Here is a 24,046-nt window from a genome sequence, read left to right on the forward strand (position 1 = left end):
TGGACCTGTGCTCTAGGAAAATCACTTTAGTGACCAAATGGAAGATGGATTGGAGTAGGGAGAGGCATCTTAAGGTAAGCAGCCCCACTATCAGGCTATTGAAATAGTCCAGGCATGAGGTGATGAGGACCTGTCCTAGGGTGGTGGCAGTGTCAGAGGACAGTATTTTTCTTTTCTTTTTTAATCATAGCTACAAGGGAATGTTTGCTCTTCTGTCTAGGTGTGGTTCAGGTGAAGCCTTTTGCCCCCTTTGGTTAGTGCCCTCCCTCCCAAACTAACTTGCCTTTAAGTCCTATTTGCATTTAATCCTTATATAATTATGTTGTACTTGTCTTCTCTTTTAGAGTATAAGCTCCTTATAAATAAGACTTGTTTTGTTATTGTATTCTTTCCCCAGCTCCTTGCTCTGTCCTTGGCACTTAATAAATACTTGCTGCTTATATTATTGGTTGATTCTTCTTTGAAGATCCTTATTTGTTGTAGCTTGCCTCACTCCAGCCAGGTGTCTCTCCATTGCCCCACTCTGTGATCCTCATTTTTAATTAGTGGCTTTAGAGAGAGGCTTTACTTAGAGGCCATATGACTTGCAGTCATACTGCAGTAGTAGTCGAATATTAGTGTTATTAACAAGCTGGACATATGTTTCTGGGAGTAGTTTTGTGTCATTAAAGGAGCTTTTTAATTTCCAAAAGATAGCCCAACCTACTCTTCTCCATTTTTTTCAGTTCTGAGACCAACTCATTGGTCCAGATGAACTATCTGCTCCAGTTATATACATACAAATGAACAAATGCTGTAATTTTTCCTTCTAACTGCTTGTTATAACATGGGACATAGATACATTTCATCCATTTGGTTTTTTCCTGTGTGGATGATTAGAGCGAATGCCTTTTAAGTAGTTATATATCTCTTCCAGGAGGTTCTGCAATGTTCTGGGGCTTGATATAACCACCATGATGTCATCCACAAACAGGAGCATCTAGAAGGCCTCATCATTCATAAATCCTCCTTCAGCTTTGGTTCTGATCTGCATTTTCTCTGTGACTGTGGTGAACAACTTTGGTGAGCATACTTCTCCCCGTTTTATGCTTCTCTTGATATTTATGGTCAGAGGGTTTTTAAGAAGGTTATCTCTCATATTTTGAAGAATCTTGAATATGTTTTGCACATTTATGGGAGCAGTTTTGTTGAAAGAGAACCTTTAAAGATGTTTTGCTCTACCAAGTCAGTTTTTAAAAATAATTAACAAATAGGATTGAACTAGATGGTTTCCAAGGTTCTTTTCAGTTTTAGCTCTATAATATTATGATTTTTATTAGTACAGTGAAATCATGTATTCTTTACACGTTTTTATTAGTGTGTTGGTAAATATGTGGTCTACTGTGGAATATCACTTGTAAAAGGCTACTCGTTTCCTATTAATACTTTCATTGAGGATGTTCTTAAATGTCTACTAAGTAATTCTCATTAAAACTATATACAGATGGGAAAGTAGGAATAGTGTAAAGGTGGGCATAGGGTAAGATAGCAGAAAATATACTGAAAATCATGGTTTCAGAGTAAAAAATGAGAGGTCAAAATCTTGTAGACTAATATTGAACCTCCACATGTTTATGTCATGAATACTTTCTTTGAGAAAATATTGGGTACTTTCTTAAGTAAGAGTTTAGTATACTATAGTTCAGAATATCAGTATAATATTGGGAAACACCAGATGTGACAAGTAGAAAATATCCTCACAAAAATGAAATTCTATTTAGTAGGCAGTAAATGAGTAGTTATTGAGTTAGGGTTTATTTCTGAATCAGCAGTGTGTATGTGTACCACTGACTTGTTGGAAAAAGAATCTCAACCAATATAATATTAGAAAAAGGCTAAAAATTGGAAGATATCATGATCAATTGTGTTTAAACTGAAAAAATGGGAAATGGATAAAAGAAAAGAAATTGACACAGACTAATAGAATTTTCTAAGGAATTTTAACTGATGTAAATAAATTACCATAATTAGGGGCCCAAAAGAGCCTAGAAATCTCGTTAGCACAAAATTCTATCTCCTTGCTAGACAAGAACACCATAGGTTTGCAAGTCTATTTTTCGCAAAATCTAAAGGATTTTTGATAATGGAAAATTAGGAACAGCATTGTATCAAAATAGTATGAACTAATAGAGGGAAAAAATAAGTTTACAGAAAGTTTGGACTAAAAACTCAATGAAGTAGATTTTACCCAGGCCATTTAAAGATATAGATATGTATAGGATGAAACTGAAAGGAAAAAGATGACAAATGTAAGAGATCACTAACATTTTCTAATAAACTCTTTTCTTCATCAATGACAGAAAAGCCAATACATATAACTCAAGCACATTGGTTCCACAGTCCTAAAGAAAATGGAAGTGGCAGGAGCAGTTGGACAAAACCTAGCATAGAGTGAAAATAGTCCCTATTGGAGGTGACAAAGTTTTGAGGGCATTGAGAGATGGATTTGCAAGGTGTCTGAAAGAGGAGAGGATACATAGGCTTAGGAAAAAAACCTGAATTTTATTTTTACCAAAAAATGTGACTGAGAAAATAACAGTATCTGTAGGCCTATATTCTTATTTTCTTAGCTCTATAAAACTTTCATGAGCATAGCTTCTCTATTTTATAATTTATATAAATATTGTATATATATATGTGTATGTACATACACACAGTATACACACATATATACATATACACACACTCTTAGTCAATTAGTAGGCATTTGTTTTTTAAGTGTTTAGTGGATATCAGGTACTGTGCTAGGTGCTGGAGATACAATGATGAAAATTAAACAGTTCCTTCCCTTAAGAAGTTTGTATTCTGTTGGTGGTAACCACACATAAACACACATCTATACATATCTATTTTGAGGGCATGTTTTATGAAAGTATGAGAAAGGAACAGGCAGGCTCTATGTATATGTATATATATATGTGTGTGTGTGTATATATATATGTGCTAAATGTGTAGGTGTGTGTATATGTGTGTGTGTGTATAGATGTATATCTACACACACACACACACACACACACACCCAACATATTTATTTTGAGGGCATGCTTTATGAAAGTATGAGAAAGGAACAGCGGGCTCTCACAAGTGATATTCTGCAGCAGACCTCATTTTGTAGTCATCCAAATAAATGATTGAATAAAGATTCTCACTGTGCTTATTAACTGTAAAAACAAAATTTGATTTGATAGAGCAAAATACCACCTTGAAGTCACTCCTTCAACAAGGTGTATCCTATGTATATGTCAAAGTCATCTAAGATTTTTTGGGAAAAAAACCCACCATAGAACTTTATTCAACTCTCTGACTATCAATATTAAGCATGGCATAAGACAGGGCGATGTATGCTCACCAGAAGTGTTTGCCAGTCTTGTGGGGGATGCCCAGCACAGATTCCAAATGAAAGTGGGATTCCCTATTGATGTTAAATTTCTTGAGGTGATCCTGTTTGTAGATGACATTGTGCTGATAACATCGAACTTTTGATCTTGCTACTTGACTCACCCACCTTCATACACTTCTCTACAGGCATCTTTTATTGCTTCTGCACAAGAGAGGGTAGTGCAGGAAGAAAGAGCAATGGATTTGTAACAGAGAATCCCAGTTCAAATCCTAACTCGGCCACCTATGCTTGGATGACTTTGGGCAAGTCATTTAATATCCTTGGGCTTCAATTTCCTCATATGTAAAATAAGGGTGTTAAAGTAGATGGCCTGTCTGGTCCCTTTCCGCACTAAATCTATTGTGCACTGTTGCAGGTTACTCTTGCCCATAGTTCTCTATTTTCCTCTGGGTAATCCTCACAGCTTCAGTTCTTCAGAGACTGTATTTCATGACTTACATCCATTAAATATCATTGAAAGAAAGAACCCCCCCCCCAAAGAACTTTTAAAAACATTTTTTTAATGTGCAAAGCACTATACTAAACTCTTTAGATACAAAGACAAAAACAAAGATAGTCTTTTCCTTAAGGAGCTTACACTTTAACTGGGGAAGAACTAAATAATGGGGAGTGGTAGCCGGGAATGGTCACTTGATTCTAAACGTTACAGTTGGCTGAGTGGGTTACTGTGGAGTAGAATGACAATCCTATCCATGGACAGTGGCAGAATTGATTTGATTATGATGTTTATGATTCCATAAATTGAGAGGAGGGGACCTGTCTACCTGTGAACAAGTAAGCAGCTGTCAAGGAGGAGAAGTTTGAAGAGTAGGGAGGGAAGGGAAACATGAAGTGTGGTTGCTAAGACTTTGCTCAAATCGTGGTATGGGAGAGACAGTCATTAGATAGGACAGCAGTGTCTCAGGGCACCAATGTGTTTAGAAGAATTATTGGTGTTTTTAAAAGAAAAAAAAGTATTTCAGGGAGAAGTTTGAAGTCTATTAAAACCATTGTGCAATTTAGTCTGCTGTCTTCCTCCTATTGAATTCAGAACCATGGTTATTTTCCAGTTATATTAGAAATCCAAATATGTGTAACTGAACCAGCTCTGTGGGTTGTTCATCCAGTGGCATATCATAGCCTATATAGGTTTTCTTCATCATTTTAGGTCTTCCTCTTGTTGGATAGTTAGGCCAAACTTTGAGTGATTATGTCTCTCATTTAGAAGGCTTAGCAGTACTGCAAACAGCACAGTGTCATCCACAGAAAAGAGTAGCTGAAGGACTCTGCTGTCTTTGACTTGGACTCTCCTCTGGACCAAGGAGGTATATGCTAGAGGGGACTCTGTATTGAAGGCACTGAAGGATTAGTTTTCAATATGTTTGAACAAGAGGAGGATACCAAGACATATAAAATGTTTTGGACCTTCTTCTTCTTCTTGGTGTGTTGGTTTTTTTTTTTTTTTGCACGGCAATGAGGGTTAAGTGACTTGCCAGGGTCACACAGCTAGTGTCAAGTGTCTGAGGCCACATTTGAACTTAGGTACTTCCTGAATCCAAAGGTAGTGCTTTATCCACTGCACCACCTAGCTGCCCCCAAGGACCTTATTATTCTTAAAAGAATACCAAGAAAACACAAATAGTAATCAACCCATATGCCTACTTATCCAACTATAGAAAATTTTTGTGAGATCTTGCAATCAGGGATATCCTTGATGAAGTCATAAGAAGAGAGCAAGCAGGCTTTTGCAAATAATAAAATTTTAAGAACATATCTTTAGAATCACACAGTTGACTAACAGATTTAGTAAATACAAGATCTCATTGTGCTTACTCCTTTAAAAGATATCTTATTCTTTTGAGCAAAACATGATCTTAATGGCTTCCTTCAATAAAGTGTCACCTATGAATACATCAAAGTTATACAAGATTCCTTGAAAAATAGAATGATGGAAATTTTGTTCAGTCTTCCAATTATTATATTCAAGTGAGGTATAAAACACAGAAATGTGTGCCCATGAAAGGTGTCTGTCATAGCAGAGATCCATCATAAATCTTCATATACTATTATTTGGTTGTCCAACTCTGCGTGACCCCATTTGAGGTTTTGTGGCAAAGATATTGCCATTTCCTTCTCCAGCTCATTTTACAGATGAGGGAAATGAGGCAGACTTGCAAGTTTGGGTAAGTTACTTGCCCAGTGTCACACAGCTAGTAAGATTCTAGGGCCAGATTTGAACTCATGAAGATAAGTCTTCCTGACTTCAGAGATAGCATTTTATCTACTGTGTTATGTAGCTGCCTTTATGAATAATAAAAACCTGTTAAAACTTAATTGAACTAAATTTGTTGGTAGATGGTACTTGGGTAATATATTTCATCTCATCTTGTTTCCTTGAACTCCTAAAATGGGTATAATAACATGTGCTATACTAATCTCATAGGATTGTTCTGAAGAAAGTGCTTTGTAAACTACAGTAATCTGCATAGATGAGAGCTTCTCTTGTTTTCAAGAGTTCTATTTCAAGATGCTAGAATTTTATGCTATAAGAGAAAATGGAGTGAAGAAGAAGAGAAAATGCTTGTAAATAAGGAAGGAGAGCTTCTTTGCTAATTCCTTCTTGCATCTTATTTTGTATTTTTAGAGCATTGATAATAACTTCATGGGTTGATTGTCCATATCTTTATCTTGGATAGATATCACAAATGAAAGAGTTGGACTCAGAATTCAATAGGAGGGAAGGAAACAGGTATTTTTTAAACATCTACTGTGTGCCAGGCACTGTTCTGAGCACTTTACAAATGGTATCTCATTTGATCTTCACAATAATCTTAAGAGGTGGGTGCTATTATCCTCATTTTAAAGTTGAGAAAATGGAGGCAGACAGAGGTTAAGTGACTTGCCCAGGGTCATGCAGATAGTTTCTAAGGATTTGAACTTGGGTGTTCCTGACTCTAAGGGGCAACTGGGTATCATAGTGGATAGAGTAATCAGGCACAGAATCAATAAGACCTGAGTTCAAATCCAGCCTCGGGGACTTACTACCTGTGTCACTTAACCTTTAGCCGTCTTAATTCACTAGAGAAGGAAATGACAAATCACTCCAGTATCTTTGCCAAGAAGACCTCAAATGGGGTCACAAAGAGTCAAAGATCAATGAAATGACTGAACAATAACTTCCTGACTCCAGGCCCTGTGTACTATTCCTTGTACCATCTAGCTGCTTATTAGGAAGAAGAGAATGGCTGGATTGGAAAAGTCAAATAATTCTTTAATGACCACACAGTTCCTGTGTGTGTGTGTGTGGGGGGAGGCATTTTTGAATATTAATATTCCACTAGCATTGTTGTACAAATGCAAATTGAGACACACTATAAAACATAAACTATTGAAAATAATTATCACTTGCAGGGAAATGGAGAGATGTGGAGGTGTGTAAGTAGGTTGCAACAAATTGTATGCAAAGAATTACTGAAGAACCAGAATAAAGGATGTTATGAAAGAAATGTATGAACTGAAAAAAAGATGGGCTGGACATGTGAGAATGAAGAATAACTGATGGACAGCCCTTATGTTCCACTACTATTCTGAGAGGTCAGGAAAAAATGAAGGTCTTTAGCACATTAGGTGGACTCCTTATAAAAGTGAACTTATTAAAGGAAGATGTGGGGAAGAATTGTATGGGATGGGCAGGAAAGGATGATTTGTGATCTGTAGGAGGAAATGTGCACACTGATAATATCAGAATGCCAAATGAGTGTTTGAGGTTGTTATTTCACTGAATTTATTACTAGAAGTATGCTTCAGTAATTTCAAGGATTTATAATTTTGTTGGTATGGGTATTGTTTCCACTTATACAGCTTGCCTTCCTTCTACAACATAGTAGAGAGAATAATTATTTCAACTGTATCACCCTGCAGCCAGCCTGGATGAGCCATTTCAAAATTAGCTAAATCAGTTATTGGATAACAGACATGTATAGTCCGCGACTGGCGGAAGCCTACTATAGCCTATTACCAAGTTCATACTTGAAAACTTTCTAGTTTAATGGGATCTGCTAGAGTTTGTGCTCTTGTTGGCATAACTTTTTGTTTGTTTGTTTGTTTGTGAGGCAATTGGGGTTAAGTGACTTGCCCAGAGTCACACAGCTATTAAGTGTCAAGGGTCTGAGGTCAGATTTGAACTCAGGTCCTCCGGAATCCAGGGCCAGTGCTCTATCCACTGTGCCACCTAGCTGCCCCTGGCATAACTTTTAAGAGCATCCATTTCCATCCCACAATTAGGCTTCAGAATAAGATTTTAGTGGAGGTTTTTCTGCATAGCCTGGTAAAAATATTGATGTCTTGTGAATGTTTTAGCAGAAGTGTATTAAAAGTGTGACTAATATATTTCTACAAAAGTTCTTTTAAATTAAAAAGATTTAAAATTTTCATACAGACTAAATATTTTATAAATATTTAAGGCAGTTATTTAAAAGTGTTAATTTTTTTTGACAGCCTTGCATTGCATCCTGAACGAGTGTTGGTAGCAACTGGACAAGTTGGGAAAGAACCATATATTTGTGTTTGGGACTCATATACGGTGCAAACTATATCAGTGCTCAAGGATATTCATACACATGGTATAGCTTGCTTATCATTCGACTTGGATGGGCAAGTATGTGGTCTTTTTTCTAAGTAATGTTTTAAAAATATGTACTACAGGGAGTTGTTATGATGTTAGATGTTGTTAGGTGTTGTTAGTATGTTAGAAATACTTAGGTTGGGAAGTAATTAAAAAACTTTTGTTTGTTTACTTGGAATGTTCAACTATTACATCCTAAAAATTGTATCTCTAAGAACTTTTTGCTTGGTTGAACAAAACTGATTTGTTCTTGCCAGCTAAACAATTTACCTTCAAAGTCATACTGATTATGCACTAGTGGAATACTGCCTAGTCATTAGCAATAAAAAAAATGTTTTTTTGTTTTTTGGTGACTCAATTGGGGTTAAGTGACTTGCCCAGGGTCACACAGCTAGTAAGTGTCAAGTATCTGAGGCTGGATTTGAATTCAGGTCCTCCTGAATCCAGGGTCAGTGCTCTATCCACTGCGCCACCTAGCTGCCCCGCAAAAAAAAATGTTCTGGATAACAATTGCCAAATAACATATAGTAGATGTAGAATAAATGGAAAAAAAAAACCTTTAAATTATTTTTTATAGGTTGAACTATACCAATTATAGTTTTTTTAGTATTTCAAAAGGCAATTGAGTTTAGATTTTTTCATGGAAAGTATGGGATGTATGCTCTAAGATGAACGTTTTTCTGTTACTTCCATGTAGATAGACGTCTCAGAATGGGAAAACTGTTTGATTTAATGTGAAAACATATTAAAATAAGAGCAAAATCACAGCTGATTAAATTTCTTCCCCTAAAATGTTAGTTACGTCACCAAGAAAGAACAAAAATGTTTGGGTAGTTTTAGCACAGTGCCTGGCACATTGTAGGTGCTTAATAAATGCTAATTTAAGTGAATTGTTTTAGTTTGTCAGATTTTAAAACATAATTGATTATTGACAAACCAATTTTTCTAGCTATGGCTGTGCCACAAATATTATTTTAAAAGTGTATGCTAATAGTAAAATTTACTCTTAAAATCATCTTAAACTACTTAATTTGTTTTTAGTAATTTATTATTCCTGCTTTAAAATAAGCCATGCAGAACTAAATATTTCAAATATATGCCATTTCTTAAAAAATATTAAACTAACAGAAATTGAGGAAGTTGTTTTTCTATAAAATATTGAAGAAGATCCACTTTGACTAACTGATTTAAAAGCATAATTATTTTATTATAAGGAGTCTCTCTGTTTTTTTGCTTTTGGAGACCCAGTATGTTTCCTAGAAAAGTGTTTTTAAAAAGAGTTTTAATTTTAACCGAATTGTGTACTAGGTTAGATTCCTAGTAAGTGCTTTTTAGAGTCAGAGGTTGTAGTATAGTAGCAACTTGGTTTCCTTCTTTGTTGTTGTTGTTTTTGTTTTGGCGGGGCAATGAGGATTAAGTGACTTGCCCAGGGTCACACAGCTAGCAAGTGTCAAGTGTCTGAAGCTGGATTTGAACTCAGGTCCTCCTGAATCCAGGACCTGTACTTTATCCACTGCGCCACCTAGCTGCCCCCAAAGTTTAGTCCAAATACTCCCCGTTGGGGAATCGAACCTCAGCCACGACAGGTGGGGATACTGACCACTATACTAACAAGGATCCTTATTTCTTAAAAAAGCTTTCTTGGTTTCATCTATTTATTTATTAAAATTATGCTTTTATCTGTATTCAGACTCTATCAGTTCTTTGTCTTGGGATGGATAACTTTTTTTTTTTATTATAAGTCCTTTAAACTTGTCTTGGATCATTGTATTGCTGAGAAGCTAAGTTTTTCAGAGCCGATCATCTTACAGTATTGTTGTTACTTTGTACACATTACATTTCACTTATGTAAGTCTTTCCAGGTTTTTCCGAGATCCTGCTCATCATTTCTTATATCTATTATAATCACATACCACAGTTTGTTCAGCCATTTCCTAATTGATGGGCATCTCTTCAATGTCCAATTCTTTGCCACAAATAAGAGCTGCTATGAATATTTTTATACCTATAGGTGCTTTTACTTTTTTTAAATCTCTTTTTGGATACAGACCTAGTAGTGGTATTGCTAGGTCAAAGAGTATGCATGGTTTTATAGCCCTTTGGGTATAGTACCAAATTTTTCTACAGAATGTTTGAATCGGTTTACAACTCTAACAGTGCATTAGTATCTCATTTTTCCCACATCCCCCCAATATTTGTCATTTCCTCTTCTGTTTTATTAGCTGATCTGATTCCCATCTCTTAAATCAATAGTGAGTTAGGGCATTTTTTTCATATGGCTATAGGTAGTTTTGATTATTTCATCTGAAAACTTCATACTTTTTGATCATTTATCAATTGAGGAATGACTTTTATTTTTATAAATTTGACTCAATTCTCTATATATTTGAGAAATGAGGCTTTTATCAGAAAAACTTGCTTCAAAATTTTTTTAGACTTACTATTGCTAAATCTATTTACCTCCATCCTATTCCCCTTCCCTGTTTATTTTATTCTCTCTCCTTTCACCCTGTCCCTCCTCAGTTTCCATTTTAAAGTGAAGATGTTATCTTACTGTTTAGATGCATCACAGGAGTATAGTAACTTAATACATTATACCTTATATAAATTTTTATATAAATTATAAACCGTATTATATATAACATAGATTATGTAAATTATATAAAATTTTTAAAAATAAGTTTTATTGATGCCTTTAATTTTTATGACAACATCATTTCCAATCATTTCTAGATTACCCTTAATTTAATACTTATTTATAACAAAGAAAAAGAATTAAGCGAAAATGACAAATGGTATGTCCTATCTGAAAGCTTGTACAACAATCTTTTCTTGTAGTCCCTTGATTCTTGATGAGAAGAGATGTGTATTCCAGTTGTGTTAGGACCATTATTGATTTTCAAATACTAAGTGTTTGACTTTCTTTTAGTAGTCTTTTCATTTACAATATTGCAATCATGTGTTGTTGTTGAGTTCGGTCATGTCCCACTCTTTGTGACCCCAGTGGACCATAAGACCCCAAGCCCTTTTATGGTACACTATCTCTCAAAGTCTGTCCATGTTCATGTTCATATTCATTGTTTCTATGATATTATCTATCCATCTCATCCTCTGTCATGCCCTTTTCCCTTTGCCAACATCATAGTCTTTTCCATTGAGTCCTGCCTTCTCATTATGTGTAGTCAGAGTATTTTTCTGTTTATTCCACTCAAGTTCATACAAATATTCCCAAGTTTCTCCAAATTCCTTTTATTCATCATTTCTTAATACATGTTACTCCATTACATTAAAACATCACAATTAAGACATTTTTAATAGATGGCCATCAATTTAGTTTCTATTTTTTGCAGTCTTGAACATCTTATATGGAGGGGACTAGAAACAATTGTTACATTTTCTTTGAGGAGGTTGGATTAGGCTATCTCTTTGTTCATTTCTAGCTCTAGTCCTGTGAACCTTAACTCGGTATAGAGCCAGTATGGAGGCTGAGGTTTACACGTCCTTGCTGCTCTTAACCCTAGTTGTGTACCCACCAAAGTAATGAATGCTTTCCTCAGTTTTACCTTGACTCTAAATGGACTTAGGTAAATCTATTTCCCTCTATGGTTTTTGTTTTCCTCTTCTTCATAGGAGGATAACTGTATCTATCTTAGGAATTTCTGAAATCATTATGGAAAATATGCAGTGTTATACAAATAGAAGATACCAGTACTGATGCTAGTATGGCCCAGGTGTTCTCATTTAGGTGCCATGAATGCTGTGACTATATAGGCTTCTCGTGGTACTTGTTTCTAGCTTTCCCTTCATCTGAATTCAACCACATAGCACCTTTCTACTCTAGTACATGCTGGAATCGTGTTTATACAAGGTCCACCCTCAGAATGAGGGTCATAATGCATATTCTGTGAAAGCTGGGTGATCCTTACTTCCCAACACCCATACCTTCCAACAAAGTTTTATTTCATAAACTTTAAGACTTTAGTGTAACTTAATGAGATTCAGTTTTTTATTGCTTCTAAAGAAACTATTGGTGTGCCGTAGGTGGTAAGAAGATACCTGACTGCTGAAAGAGCAATGCTTTGGGGGTGAGAAGACTTGGATTCAAATCTTATTTCTATCCTTTACTAGTTGTGTAACTTTTAGCAAGTTACTTCCCTTCCCTGGACTTCAGTTTCCTCCTCTGCAATTTTAGGAGTTTAGACAAGATCAGAGTTCTCAATTTGGGATCTATGAAATTGTGTTTTCATTATTTGGATAGTTGTATTTCAATATTATTGACTTACTTTCTAGTCCTATTTATTTTATCCATTTAAAATTATTCTGAAATGTGATCCATAGGCTTTATCAGAATCTTAAAGGGGTCTCGAAGACACAAAAAAGGTCAAGAACCTCTGGACTACTTAATCACTAAGGTCCCTTGCAACTAGCAATTTTGTAATCTTATAGAGGTCAAATTTCTTTAAACCCCAATAAGCATATGGTATAAATGTGACTGTACCCAAAGGGGAACAGTGAATCATTCTACTCTATCCCTTAATAAGTTGGAAAACAAAAATTCAAATAAAGACTATGCATCTTACTAGCGGTCTGAATTTTGTTTAACACACACACATATACATTTTTTTAATCAGCAAAAATCTTTCACCATCAAGAAATAAAAAAAATACATTAGAAACACACATAATACGTCAAAACAAATTTCCAAATTGACCATTTCCAAAAAAAATTATGTGTCTCATTTTGAATCTATTGCTCTGTTGGAGGTAGATAGAATGTTTCATCATTAGTCCTCTGGGGTTGTGGTGTGGTTGTTCATTACATTAATCAGAGTTCCTAATTCTTTCAAAGTTGTTTGCCTTCACCATATTGTTGTTATTGATTAAAATTGTTCTCTTCACGTCACTGGGCATAAGATCATATGAAATTTCCCAAATTTTTCTGAAGTCATCCCCTTTGTCATTTCTTTCTTTCTTTCTTTCTTTCTTTCTTTCTTTCTTTCTTTCTTTCTTTCTTTCTTTCTTTCTTTCTTTCTTTCTTTCTTTCTTTCTTTCTTTCTTTCTTTCTTTCTTTCTTTTTTGTGGGGCAGTGGGGTTAAGTGACTTGCCCAGGGTCACACAGCTAGTAAATGTCAAGTGTCTGAGGCTGGATTTGAACTCAGGTCCTCCTGAATCCAGGGCTGGTGCTTTAGCCACTGTGCCACCCAGCCGCCTCCTCCCCTTTGTCATTTCTTAAAAAACAGTAGTATTCTATCCCATTTATATACCATAACTTTTTTGTCCACACGCCCAAATTATGGGCACTCCTAGATTTATATATTTTTTTACCAACTCAAAAGAGGCCTGGCATTTCCTTTAGCCCTGGTGCATAGCCTCTCCTTGGACACTAGAATGGTGTGCTGCTGTCTTGGCCCAGTCCTCAGCATCCACAGACCTTTTTGTCTTTTTCCTTATGCCAACATGGGCAGGAAAAAGGATTCATTGTGACTTTTCCTGGATTTTATTATCAAAATTTGTACTGGTCCATTTCCAGATCTGTTTGATGGAGACATGGATGAGAACTCATATGTATTCTCAGAGCACATTCCATTTAGGAATGTTTTGGCTAAACATCTTATCTCTGTATCTTAGTTTCTTTATGAGTAAAATGATTTGGTTTTTGTTTTTGTTTTTATGTGGGGCAATGAGGGTTAAGTGACTTGCCCAGGGTCACACAGCTAGTAAGTGTCAAGTGTCTGAGGCTGGATTTGAACACAGGTCCTCCTGAATCCAGGGCCGGTGCTTTATTCACTGCGTCACCTAGCTGCTCCCCCTTATGAGTAAAATGAGAGGATTGGGGTATATGCTCTCTAAGGTTCTTTCCATATGAGCCTATGATTCTAAGTTGTAAGGGTCTATATTTGCTGGGAGAAGGTAATTTCATGTAAAATGAGAGTAGCAATGAAACTGAAGCATAGAGAAGTTTACTTTTTGACTCCTCCAGGGTCAGCAAGTCAGAGTGAGTCAGGGTTAGAATTCAAATAACTTGAGGTCATTTAGCCCAACCTTTCTTTTAGATTCCGAATTTGCTCTTGGTCCCATAGTATGAAGCTGAAAATTTAGTTGTATTTTTTTAAAGCTTTTTTTGAATGAAATTGAAAGACTGTGGGAAGATGATGGCATGTTAGGACCTAATGGAGTCCAGTTCCCACATTAACACCTCAGTGATACCCTAGAAATGCAGCAGAACAAACAATGATAAAGAAAACTGAGAATCACCTATAATCTCCATTCATTCTAGGTGTGTACAAAAAGACTACCTACCAGAATCCTGCAGAAGAGCAGAGTAAAGATAAGCTAGGGGTAGGTAGCAGCCAAAACATAATGTAGCCTAGTCTGAAAGCAGAAGACAGGACTAGGATGGAGTTGTGTGCAGGGTAATACATTAAACTAATTCGCTTTTAATTTGAATTAAAAAAAAATTTTTTTTTTTGGTGAGGCAGTTGGGCTTAAGTGACTTGCCCAAGGTTACAGAGCTAGTAAGTGTCAAGTATCTGAGGGCAGATTTGAACTCAGGTCCTCCTGACTCCAGGGCCCATACTCTATTCACTGAACCACCTAGCTGCCCCCTAAACTCATTCACTTTTGAGGCAGGAGATATGTACCTACTATAGTGAGAGGTAAATAGCCTCATCCCCATCTGTAGTAGGAGGTAGGGGCAGACTAGTATTTAGTAGTATGTGCCCAACTTGGTATCCAGGAAACCTGGCTCAGAAGAGGAGACAAGGCTATACAATTTTAACAGAACATGGTGTCTAACTCTAGTTTTAGACAACAATAGGATCAGGCTGACCTTACTTATACCCAAAAAAGTCAGTTTTCCATTTGAGAAGGTGAAGAGTTTATAATTAATTTAGGCTTTGTAGACGCCTAAACTGAATATTTTGGCCAAAGAAATCTATTTTGAGTTATCAGGATTTGATATCTACATTTGAAAAAGAAATAATTTAGTTACTGAATTTCAATAAATGGATAATGAATGAGTGAAATTCTATAATATTTTCATAATAAGGGTTGATTAGGAAAACCTTTTGTAACAATTGGTCTAGCCTATAGACTTTAAGGGTGACATTTTAGAAATATGTATTGTATGAAATACAACAGAAAACTTAAGTTAAATTTTAAATTTTATTATAATAAACTTGGGGGGTTTTGAATTCTCTTTTGCTTCTGTTTCTTCTGTGGAAAATGAATGAATGAAAAATGTTATATGAGGCATGCTGGACATACAAAAGTCCCTGCCATCATGAACTCATTCTATCAGGGGAAACAGTATATTTTGGGGAGTGGTTTAGGGAGATAGGGAGGATTTGGAATGGAAATTCACAGCAATTGTAAGTGAGAAAGAAGCAGTTTGTTTTTTTCCAATTTATTCTTCATTTACTAGACTGAAAGAGTATAAAAGAGTTGTAGATCTTAAATGTAATGACTTGTCTTCTTTCTCTTAGGTTTGGTAGAAAAGAAGGTTGAAAGAAATGGCTAAAAAGAAAATTTTTAAATCCATTTATGGGGCACCTAAGTGGCACAGGCAGAGGGCACAGGGGATATATCAGCTGGCCCTGGAATTAGGAAGATCTGAGTTCAGATATGGTCTCAGATATCTACTGGCTGTGTGGCCCATGGCAGCTCACCCAACCCCTATTGGGGGGGGGAGGGGGCAGGGCAATGAGGGTTAAGTGACTTTTCCAGGGTCACACAGCTAGTGTCAAGTGTCTGAGGCCAGATTTGAACTCAGGTCCTCCTGAATCCAAGGCCAGCACTTTATCCACATGCCACCTAGCTGCCCCTCACTTAACCCCTATTGCCTCTCAAAAAAAAATCTCCACTTAGGATTATTTTTTTGTTGTTTTATGAATACATTGATGATTGAAAGTTGGCAATATTGAAACTTTTCCCAAATGTATATTTTCATTATTGTGTTAGTATTTCTATCATTAGTAATTTAAAAAACTACTCTATGTACTAATTCATTTTTCCCAAATTATATCATTTAATGATATAAAATAAAGACAATTTTCTAAAATATCTATGAACTTATTTTACAGTTTGTTTGAAAAATGTAGTTGAGGAGGCTAGGTGGCACGGTGAATAAGAGCACATGAGCCTATAGAGAGGAAGACCTGAATCAAATGTGGTCTCAGATACTTAGGAACTGTGTGACCTTAAGCAAGTCACTTAACCTCTGTTTACTTTAGTTTCCATATCTGAAAAATAGGGATAATAATAATGCCTATCTTCCAGGGTGGCTGTAAGGATTAAATAAGATAATTGTAAAGCATGGCGTCTGGCACATAATAAGTACCATATAAATATTACCAGTAGTTGTTATTATAATGTCCATCCAGTCAATCAGGCCCCCCCAAATTACATATAAAATGTTTGTCATTTCTATTACTTGATTTATTAATTTTTCTCTTTAACTCACTGAAAATGGTCAGCGCTTGGTATCTGTTGGACTGGATTCAAAAAATGCAATATGTGTTTGGGATTGGAGAAAAGGAAAAATGTTATCTATGGCTCCTGGACATACAGACAGAGTAAGTATTGTCCATTGGAATTCCTCATTTGGGGAGGGGAGACTTTGAGTTTTATTCTTTGTTGCATTATAGTCATGAATATGAACTCTTTAATTAGAACTCCAGTTTTAGAATAAATGGAAAAAAACAAGCAAACCAGTTTGGGAACAGATGCATTTCTCAGATTGAGGCTTAGGTAAGTATAAGATCATTGGGGGAAAAACTTATATTGATCGTCAGTAGAATAAAAATGTGTCTTTGGTCATTGATGTCAGAGAGATTAATGGAATAAATTTAGTACACCTCAAAATGGATATGTTTTAGGTGAAAAGCATATTGCTCATGAAAATTTTAAACACATATTAGAATTCTTTTACATATCCACCTCAATATTTTTTCTCCGAGACTTTGTCAAATAATTTATTGGATATCCTTAGAGTCTTAAGTGGTATGAGACTAACCACATAAACCATTTAAAAGGTTCTGTCTTTGTTAAACATTATGAAACTTTTTCTTCATAACTAAATGTGGGTTGAAAACTATAATAATAAAGCTGAAAATATGTTTAATTTTCTTATTGTACTAGAATTTTGTGCTCTTATATTTTTTTCCTGTTAATGGTTTTACCGGATCATTTGTTGAACCTTGAAAACTTTATGCAGAGGTTTTATTAGTATTTTAAAAAATGCTCTCTGATATATATTTGAGTATTGCATAATCACTTGAGGCACTGTACTGCAGTAGATAAAGAACTGGCCTCAGAGTCAGGAATACTTAAATTCAAGGTCCATCACAGATATATAACTGACACTGTGATCTTGGGGAAGTCACTTCTAAGTGGCCCCCCACCCCCAGCCCCAGTCTGCTCCTATAGACTATATAGTTGGAAGGAAGGTAGAGAAGTTCCTCACTTGGAGCTCCCTATACCAGTGAAATCACAGGTCCAGATAAAAAAAATTTAAACCATAATTATGCATTTTGTTAAATACCTGCTTAGTCTGATCTTTCTGGTTGGAAGCATTTGAGACTATAGGCCTTTGAATTAGCCCACACAGAGTTTATATATCTTCACTAATATTTAAAACAATAAGTTTTAATGATATATATTTTTTAAAATAGCACAGTCATTTGTGAAAACACTCCCTTGTAACCCTCCCTTGTAATAATGAAAAAATAAACAAAACAACTGGTATAACATTGATTTTGACAGTTACCATATTAAGCTTTCAGTTGATAGTTCAAATACTTTTGATTGATTTTTAATTTTTATAATATAGGCAATGATTTGTAAATTGCTTCTAAAATGAATTTTAGTTCACTGTTATTTAAGAATGTATTTTGGACTTTTAGTATTGGTTAGTAACATTTTCAGATTATGTGTAAAGGTGTCATGTGGCAAATAAACATGTTAAAATACTTTTTAGAGCAGCAAAAGGGAATACTTATAAAATTTATTTTCCAAGAAAGCTATTTCTCTCTAGCACTATGTATGTTTTATGCGGTACTTGTTTTATTTAAAATATTTCACTTTAATGGATACATTATTTAGGTATCTATGGGTTTTTAGGAAGAGATAAGACATATACATTGTGAGAAAATTTATTTCCTTTTATCCTTTCATAAAATTTTAGTAAATAATGTGTAAAAGAGGAAAGGTAGAGAAATGTTGTGGACAAAGAGCTGACCTCAAAGCCAAGAAGACATGGGTTCAAGTCCTTCTGATAGATACTGACTGTGGGACTGTGAGTAAGACAGTTAACCTCTGAATGTCCTACATACTAAGAAGTTGCAGATAAGATGCCAACCTCCTTTGGTAAAGGGAATTTTCTCTTCTGTGTCAGTAGAATTAGAGGTCTATTATAATAGGTCTTTTGTACATATCACAGCAACTCCAAATTTTGAAGGTGGAATCATGTTTTTAATGGGTAGCATTATATTAAGACAGATGGGGTTTTGGCTTTCGATTACATTTAATATGAGGCTGAAAGTGTTATTAAAAGATGATTTTAACTGCAATTCTTGTTTATTTACAGATATTTGATATTTCTTGGGACTTGTATCAACCAAATAAACTTGTCAGTTGTGGTGTAAAACATATTAAGGTACTCGGTGTCTTCCCCCCCTCCCCCATTCAGCCACTTCTTTGTTATTTTGTTTTTTTCTCCAAAGTTGAATTTCATACTACTGCTTAACTTTTGATAGCCATTTGAAATATGAAAGTCTTAACTTTGATTTTTTGAATTTTATATTTGCATTTCATATTTTAAAGCCCTTGTCAATGGTTGTTCCAGTATTTATGAGAAACTTAAGGTTAAAATTAGAGGTAACTTTTTCTCCAGCTGAATGGTAAAGGTGCCATGTAACTTAATTTCCAATGAGCTTCAGAAGCCCATTTGAAGGGTTCTAGTCCAGTATCTAGTCTTATCTTTCCCATATCAGATTCCTTTGTGGTTCCCCTTCAACAATGACCTCTGCTGTATTTAGTTATAATAAAAAAGAACCCTACGTTTTGAGTGGTGTCCTGGCTTCAAATCCCATAAGCCTTGATTAGTCATTTGACCTTGGATCACTCATTCATCTTCTCTAAGTCTCAATGTGTTTTCATGAGTATCATTCATGTTATTACTATTCTGTGTATTTCACATAGGGCCAAAAGCTCAATTCCAAGTTTATAATTTTTTTTGTGCCATTAAAGAGAAAATTTTATTTGTACTAGGGGTAGGTTTGTATCCTCTTTTTCCAGGTATGACTATGAAACATAGTAGTTTTCTTTAGTGACCAATATCAGAAAAATTCAGTTCCATAAAGGAGACTTAGAAGAAGGTGATTAATACAAGTTTTGATAATTAGGAACCATATAAAATCTTAATTCAATGAAGTAATCATTTGTTATTTGAATAGATAAGAATTCTGGAAGATATAATTTGAAGGAGAAAAAGGATTACTTGTATAAAGTACCAGGAAAGCTTATTAAAGTTTCCAGTTCTTACTGAGATGTTGTACAAGCCCACTGAATAATTTATTTTATCCATAATTTGAATATGGTTATTTTGTGTTAACAGTTTCTGTAAGAATTAAAATTTGAAAATTATATCTGTCCTTCCAAACCTTTCTCCTTCTTTCCTGTTTTCCTCTATGTACACTATATACTAATATTTATTAAACTTGCATTCCTTTTGAAAAAATCAGGGTTACAAATAATTTCCTTGGTGGCTTCCAAAGGAGACTATACAGATTATTTCTAACAAGTTTTTAAAGATTTCAAGAGAAGGGAATTTTAAAATTTAGAGGAAGACTATAATTGGGGATAATGGCTCTACTCAGCCAGAAAACTGGATTAAGGATAGAACTTTCTTGTCACTAAGACAGAATTCTATATTAGATGAAACGATCATATGTTCTGTCCAATGTTCTTTTTTTTTGCTTTTGGTTCCTCATGTAGATAGCCAACCTATACCTTTATTTGGTAATGTTTTATATTAGAAAGTTAAGTATAAGTTTTATACTAAGTATATAATATATACAAAATAAGAAATTTATAATTTAGGATTTTTATAAATATCATCAAATCATAAAAAGCAGGGGTAGCATGGAATAGTGGATAAAGATTTGGCCTTGGAGACAGGAAGTACTGGATTTAAATTCCACTTCTGACACATACTGGTTCTGTGACTTTGGGCAAGTCTCAACTTCTTGTGCTTTAGCCAAATTTCTAGGACTATAAATTTCAGACATAGGATCCACCTGCTAGAACTCCTTGCCTGGGAGTTTCCTGTACCATTGAAATCATAGGTTTTGTCCCTATCCCTATAAAATGTTGGAATGTTAAAATAATCATGAAGTCTAATGCCTTAGTTTTACAGATGAGGAAAAGTGAGATCCAAACAACTTTAGTAAGTACAAAATAAAGACTCTGACATTAACTGTTTTTGTTTTGTTTTGTTTTGTTTTTTTGGGCAGGGCAATGAGGGTTAAGTGACTTGCCCAGGGTCACATAGCTAGTAAGTGTCAAGTGTCTGAGGCTGGATTTGAACTCAGGTCCTCCTGAATCCAAGGCCAGTGTTTTATCCACTGTGCCACCTAGCGACCCCTTGACATTAACTGTTAATCCAATATTGCACAAGCATTAGAGAATTTTAGTCTTGTGTCTTCTACTCTAAACAAATCTCCTATCATTTATATATACTTCATAAACCACATTTAATTTATATATAACTATAATTTCTAAAAATTATTTTCTAATTTGTATTTATGTGTCTTTATAGTTCTGGAGTTTGTGTGGAAACTCTTTGACTCCAAAGCGAGGTGTCTTTGGTAAGGCAGGTGATCTTCAGACAATATTGTGCCTTGCCTGTGCAAGAGATGAATTAACATATTCCGGTGCACTCAGTGGTGATGTATATGTATGGAAAGGAGTCAATCTTATACGTACAATCCAGGGAGCACATACGGTAAGTATATTTTTACTATAACCTACAGTTTGAGAGGCATACTGATATAGTGAACAGAATGGGCAGCTTTGGAGTCAGGAAGACTTAATTCAGTTCCTGCCTATGACACATACAATGTGTATAACTGTGACAATTTACTTTACCTCTTAGTGCTCCCTGCAAAATTCTAAAATCTATGTTTCAGAAAAATTATTGATCTACACTGATGAGAAATTTTCTCCACTGGGAGTTCCCTGTACTGATGAAATCACAAGTTTGGACATGCCCTTCCTTGCTGCCCTTGAATATATACTTTGTTGAATAAGCTTTTTCTAGTATATTATAATACCATAATGTTCAAACAGACATTTCTTTTAGCATGTCTTTACATACTGTTGTGTACTGGAGGTAGTCAGACCTCTTCTACACTGATTTTATATATTTGTATTTTACCTTTACATCATTTAAATATACACTGCTTTAAAGTATTCTAAACTTTGTGTACTGTACTTTCCCTTTGGCTAGGAGAAAGGAAGAGAATAGTAGTCTTGTTCTCAGAGTCTTGTATGTTCTCAGAGTGCTTATATGTTTCAAGTGAAGTTAGAAAGCATCTTAGGTTAGTATTAATTTAGCCTTGCAGATTGAAAAAAGTTCATTATTCCTCCAATTAAAAAAATATCTGCCTTCATAATTTTCACTCTTTTCTCTTACTGACGTTTTGTTCATTAATGCATCTGATCAAAGTGGACATCAACTCAAGAAAATGTCAAAATTCTGTTAGTAATAATTTCTGTATTCATCTTTAAATCAAATAATTTGTACTTTTATTTTTTGCTTATATTTCATTAAGACCCTGAGCTATAATCTCACATCATGACTAGGTTATTTTTACTTTTGGCGAAACTTTACCAAGTAATATACAGGTAGCTGTAGCTGGATTATTTCAGCTCAATAATGTGTTTATTGTATTTGCACTCCATATTGCTAACATTTTCAGATCTCCACATGAAGTCTTTGGGATATATTTTTCTTTGAGATTGGCAGTCAAAGTGGTTAAGTGGTCTTCTAAAAAATCTTTGGGTGTTTAAATATAGGAAGTTCTGTTATATTTGTTCAGAATATTTAAGTATGTGTGCACATATATACACATGTGTGTATTTTGTAAACCAGAGCTAGAGTTTAAGTAACAGAGACACTATTTAAATAATTATCAAACATTAGATACATTTTAGTAGGAAATGAATTAATTTAATTGATTATTTAGATTGCTATTTTAAACTACATTAAACTAATTTATCATTACAGTATCTTTTTGTCAGCAAGGACACATTATTTTCTTATTAATGAATTAGAAATAAAAATAAATTTTCTAATTCTGTGATTGGTTATATGACTAAAAATTTACATTTCAGAATATATTCACTTATTGAAGATATAGCTGAAATTTCCCGAGTAAATCACTTCAATATCTAATACCAAAGAGTGATTTTAAAGTTTTGACTGATATATGTAATACTTGTATAAAGTATAAATAAATAAATACATGATTTAAACTTTAATAATTCTCACATAAAACAGGATTTGTTCAGATGAGATCAAATGTTGGTTTTATAGGAGTAATTTGTGGACTTTTCTCTGAGAAGTTCAAGTACTTATCGTTTTAGTCATTCTTTCTACATTCATAAGAGGGTATCAAACTGAAGAGAACATAGTCTGGGAGAGGGAGCTTGGTATAGTCAATAGAAAACTGGCTACAGAGTTGAGAAGTACTAGAGTTCATCTCCCACCTCTCACACATACTAGATATGTGATTCTGTACAAGTCACTTAAACTTTCCGTGCCCCAATGACTGTCTAAGTTAATAAGTTGCAGACAAGGTGCTGGTCAGCATTCATAGAGGAAGTCATTTCAGGTAGTTCCCAATACTGAAGAAATTATAGTTCCTTTAAAAAAACAAATAAATAAAAATACTTCTATAAAGTAATATGTAATCATAACTTTTCAAACCTATATAAGAAATCACTCTTTAAAATTTACTTAAATTTTTAAACTAAAAGTCTCATAGATGTAGTGGGGCATTGTGTATGGCTAGCCCACTAGTTGAATTGCAAATGGGAGGAATATACTTTTTCTGGAAAAGGATGGCTTTAATTCAATTCAGTAAACATTAAGTGTGTACCATATGTTGTTAAAGCTCGATGAAGAAAGATCTTCCTATCTAAGCAATTAATGTAATCTTTGGCCTCTTTTGGCTTACTCTACAAGTACCTTAAAGGTGATATTATATTTGGGGAAATGAAATGTAGCTGTAACAGTAGTTAGCAGTAATTTTAAGTAAAGCCTGTAAAGACTTTAATATGGGGATGTTACTTCATGAAAGGATATGATTATCTGCCAGCTTGTGCTTTTTCTACTGTTGTCACTGCCTTTTCCCATCTTTCTCACTTTCTTTGTTTCCATCTGTCTCTTTCATTTTATGTATGTCTCTTTCTCCACCTTGTCATCATCCTCCCAACCTTCTGTTTTGTTTGACTGGTAATAATATAGAGACAAAATGGTTACTCAGTCCTGGTTTAGTAATTTCACCAGGCAAATACAAAGTGGATTTGGCAAAGAGAAGAGTAGTGAACGTGGAGAAATGTATAAGTAGTCTGGTATAGTGAGAGAGAAAAAAATGACCTTAGCCTTGGATTGATTGGTTAGGAGTTTGAATTTATTTGGAAAGGGAAATGAAGTATCATTGAAAGATTATCAAGAGTGAAGGCAAAGTGAGCAAGAAATATAACTGTAAATTTTAAAATCTGACTTTGAGGAAGAAATTGTCAAGGAAAATATGTAACACACATGAAAAGAATATCAGTATCTGGCAACTTATTGGAGATGTCAAGTAAAGGCACTAAGTCATTGAAAATAGGATTGAGGAACCAATAGGGTAATTATGTCATCTCTGATGCAGCAGAGTTTCAAGAAAGAGATATCCTACTCATAGATTTGGATGTTAAAAAGCTATTAAATAATTCATA

The 24,046-nt window shown here is 34.6% G+C and overlaps 1 protein-coding gene across 1 annotated transcript in view; it reads left to right on the forward strand.

The window, feature by feature from the left end:
* Positions 1-24,046, forward strand: part of EML5 (EMAP like 5) — a 240,776-nt gene that overhangs the window by 14,034 nt on the left and 202,696 nt on the right. Inside the window, 4 exon segments of the mRNA XM_043989871.1 lie at positions 7,916-8,075; positions 16,516-16,614; positions 18,627-18,695; positions 20,859-21,044. Of these exon segments, the coding sequence (XP_043845806.1) occupies positions 7,916-8,075; positions 16,516-16,614; positions 18,627-18,695; positions 20,859-21,044 (514 nt within the window).

This window comes from Dromiciops gliroides, chromosome 2 (assembly GCF_019393635.1).
Source record: "Dromiciops gliroides isolate mDroGli1 chromosome 2, mDroGli1.pri, whole genome shotgun sequence".
In the NCBI taxonomy this organism is placed as follows: domain Eukaryota; kingdom Metazoa; phylum Chordata; class Mammalia; order Microbiotheria; family Microbiotheriidae; genus Dromiciops; species Dromiciops gliroides.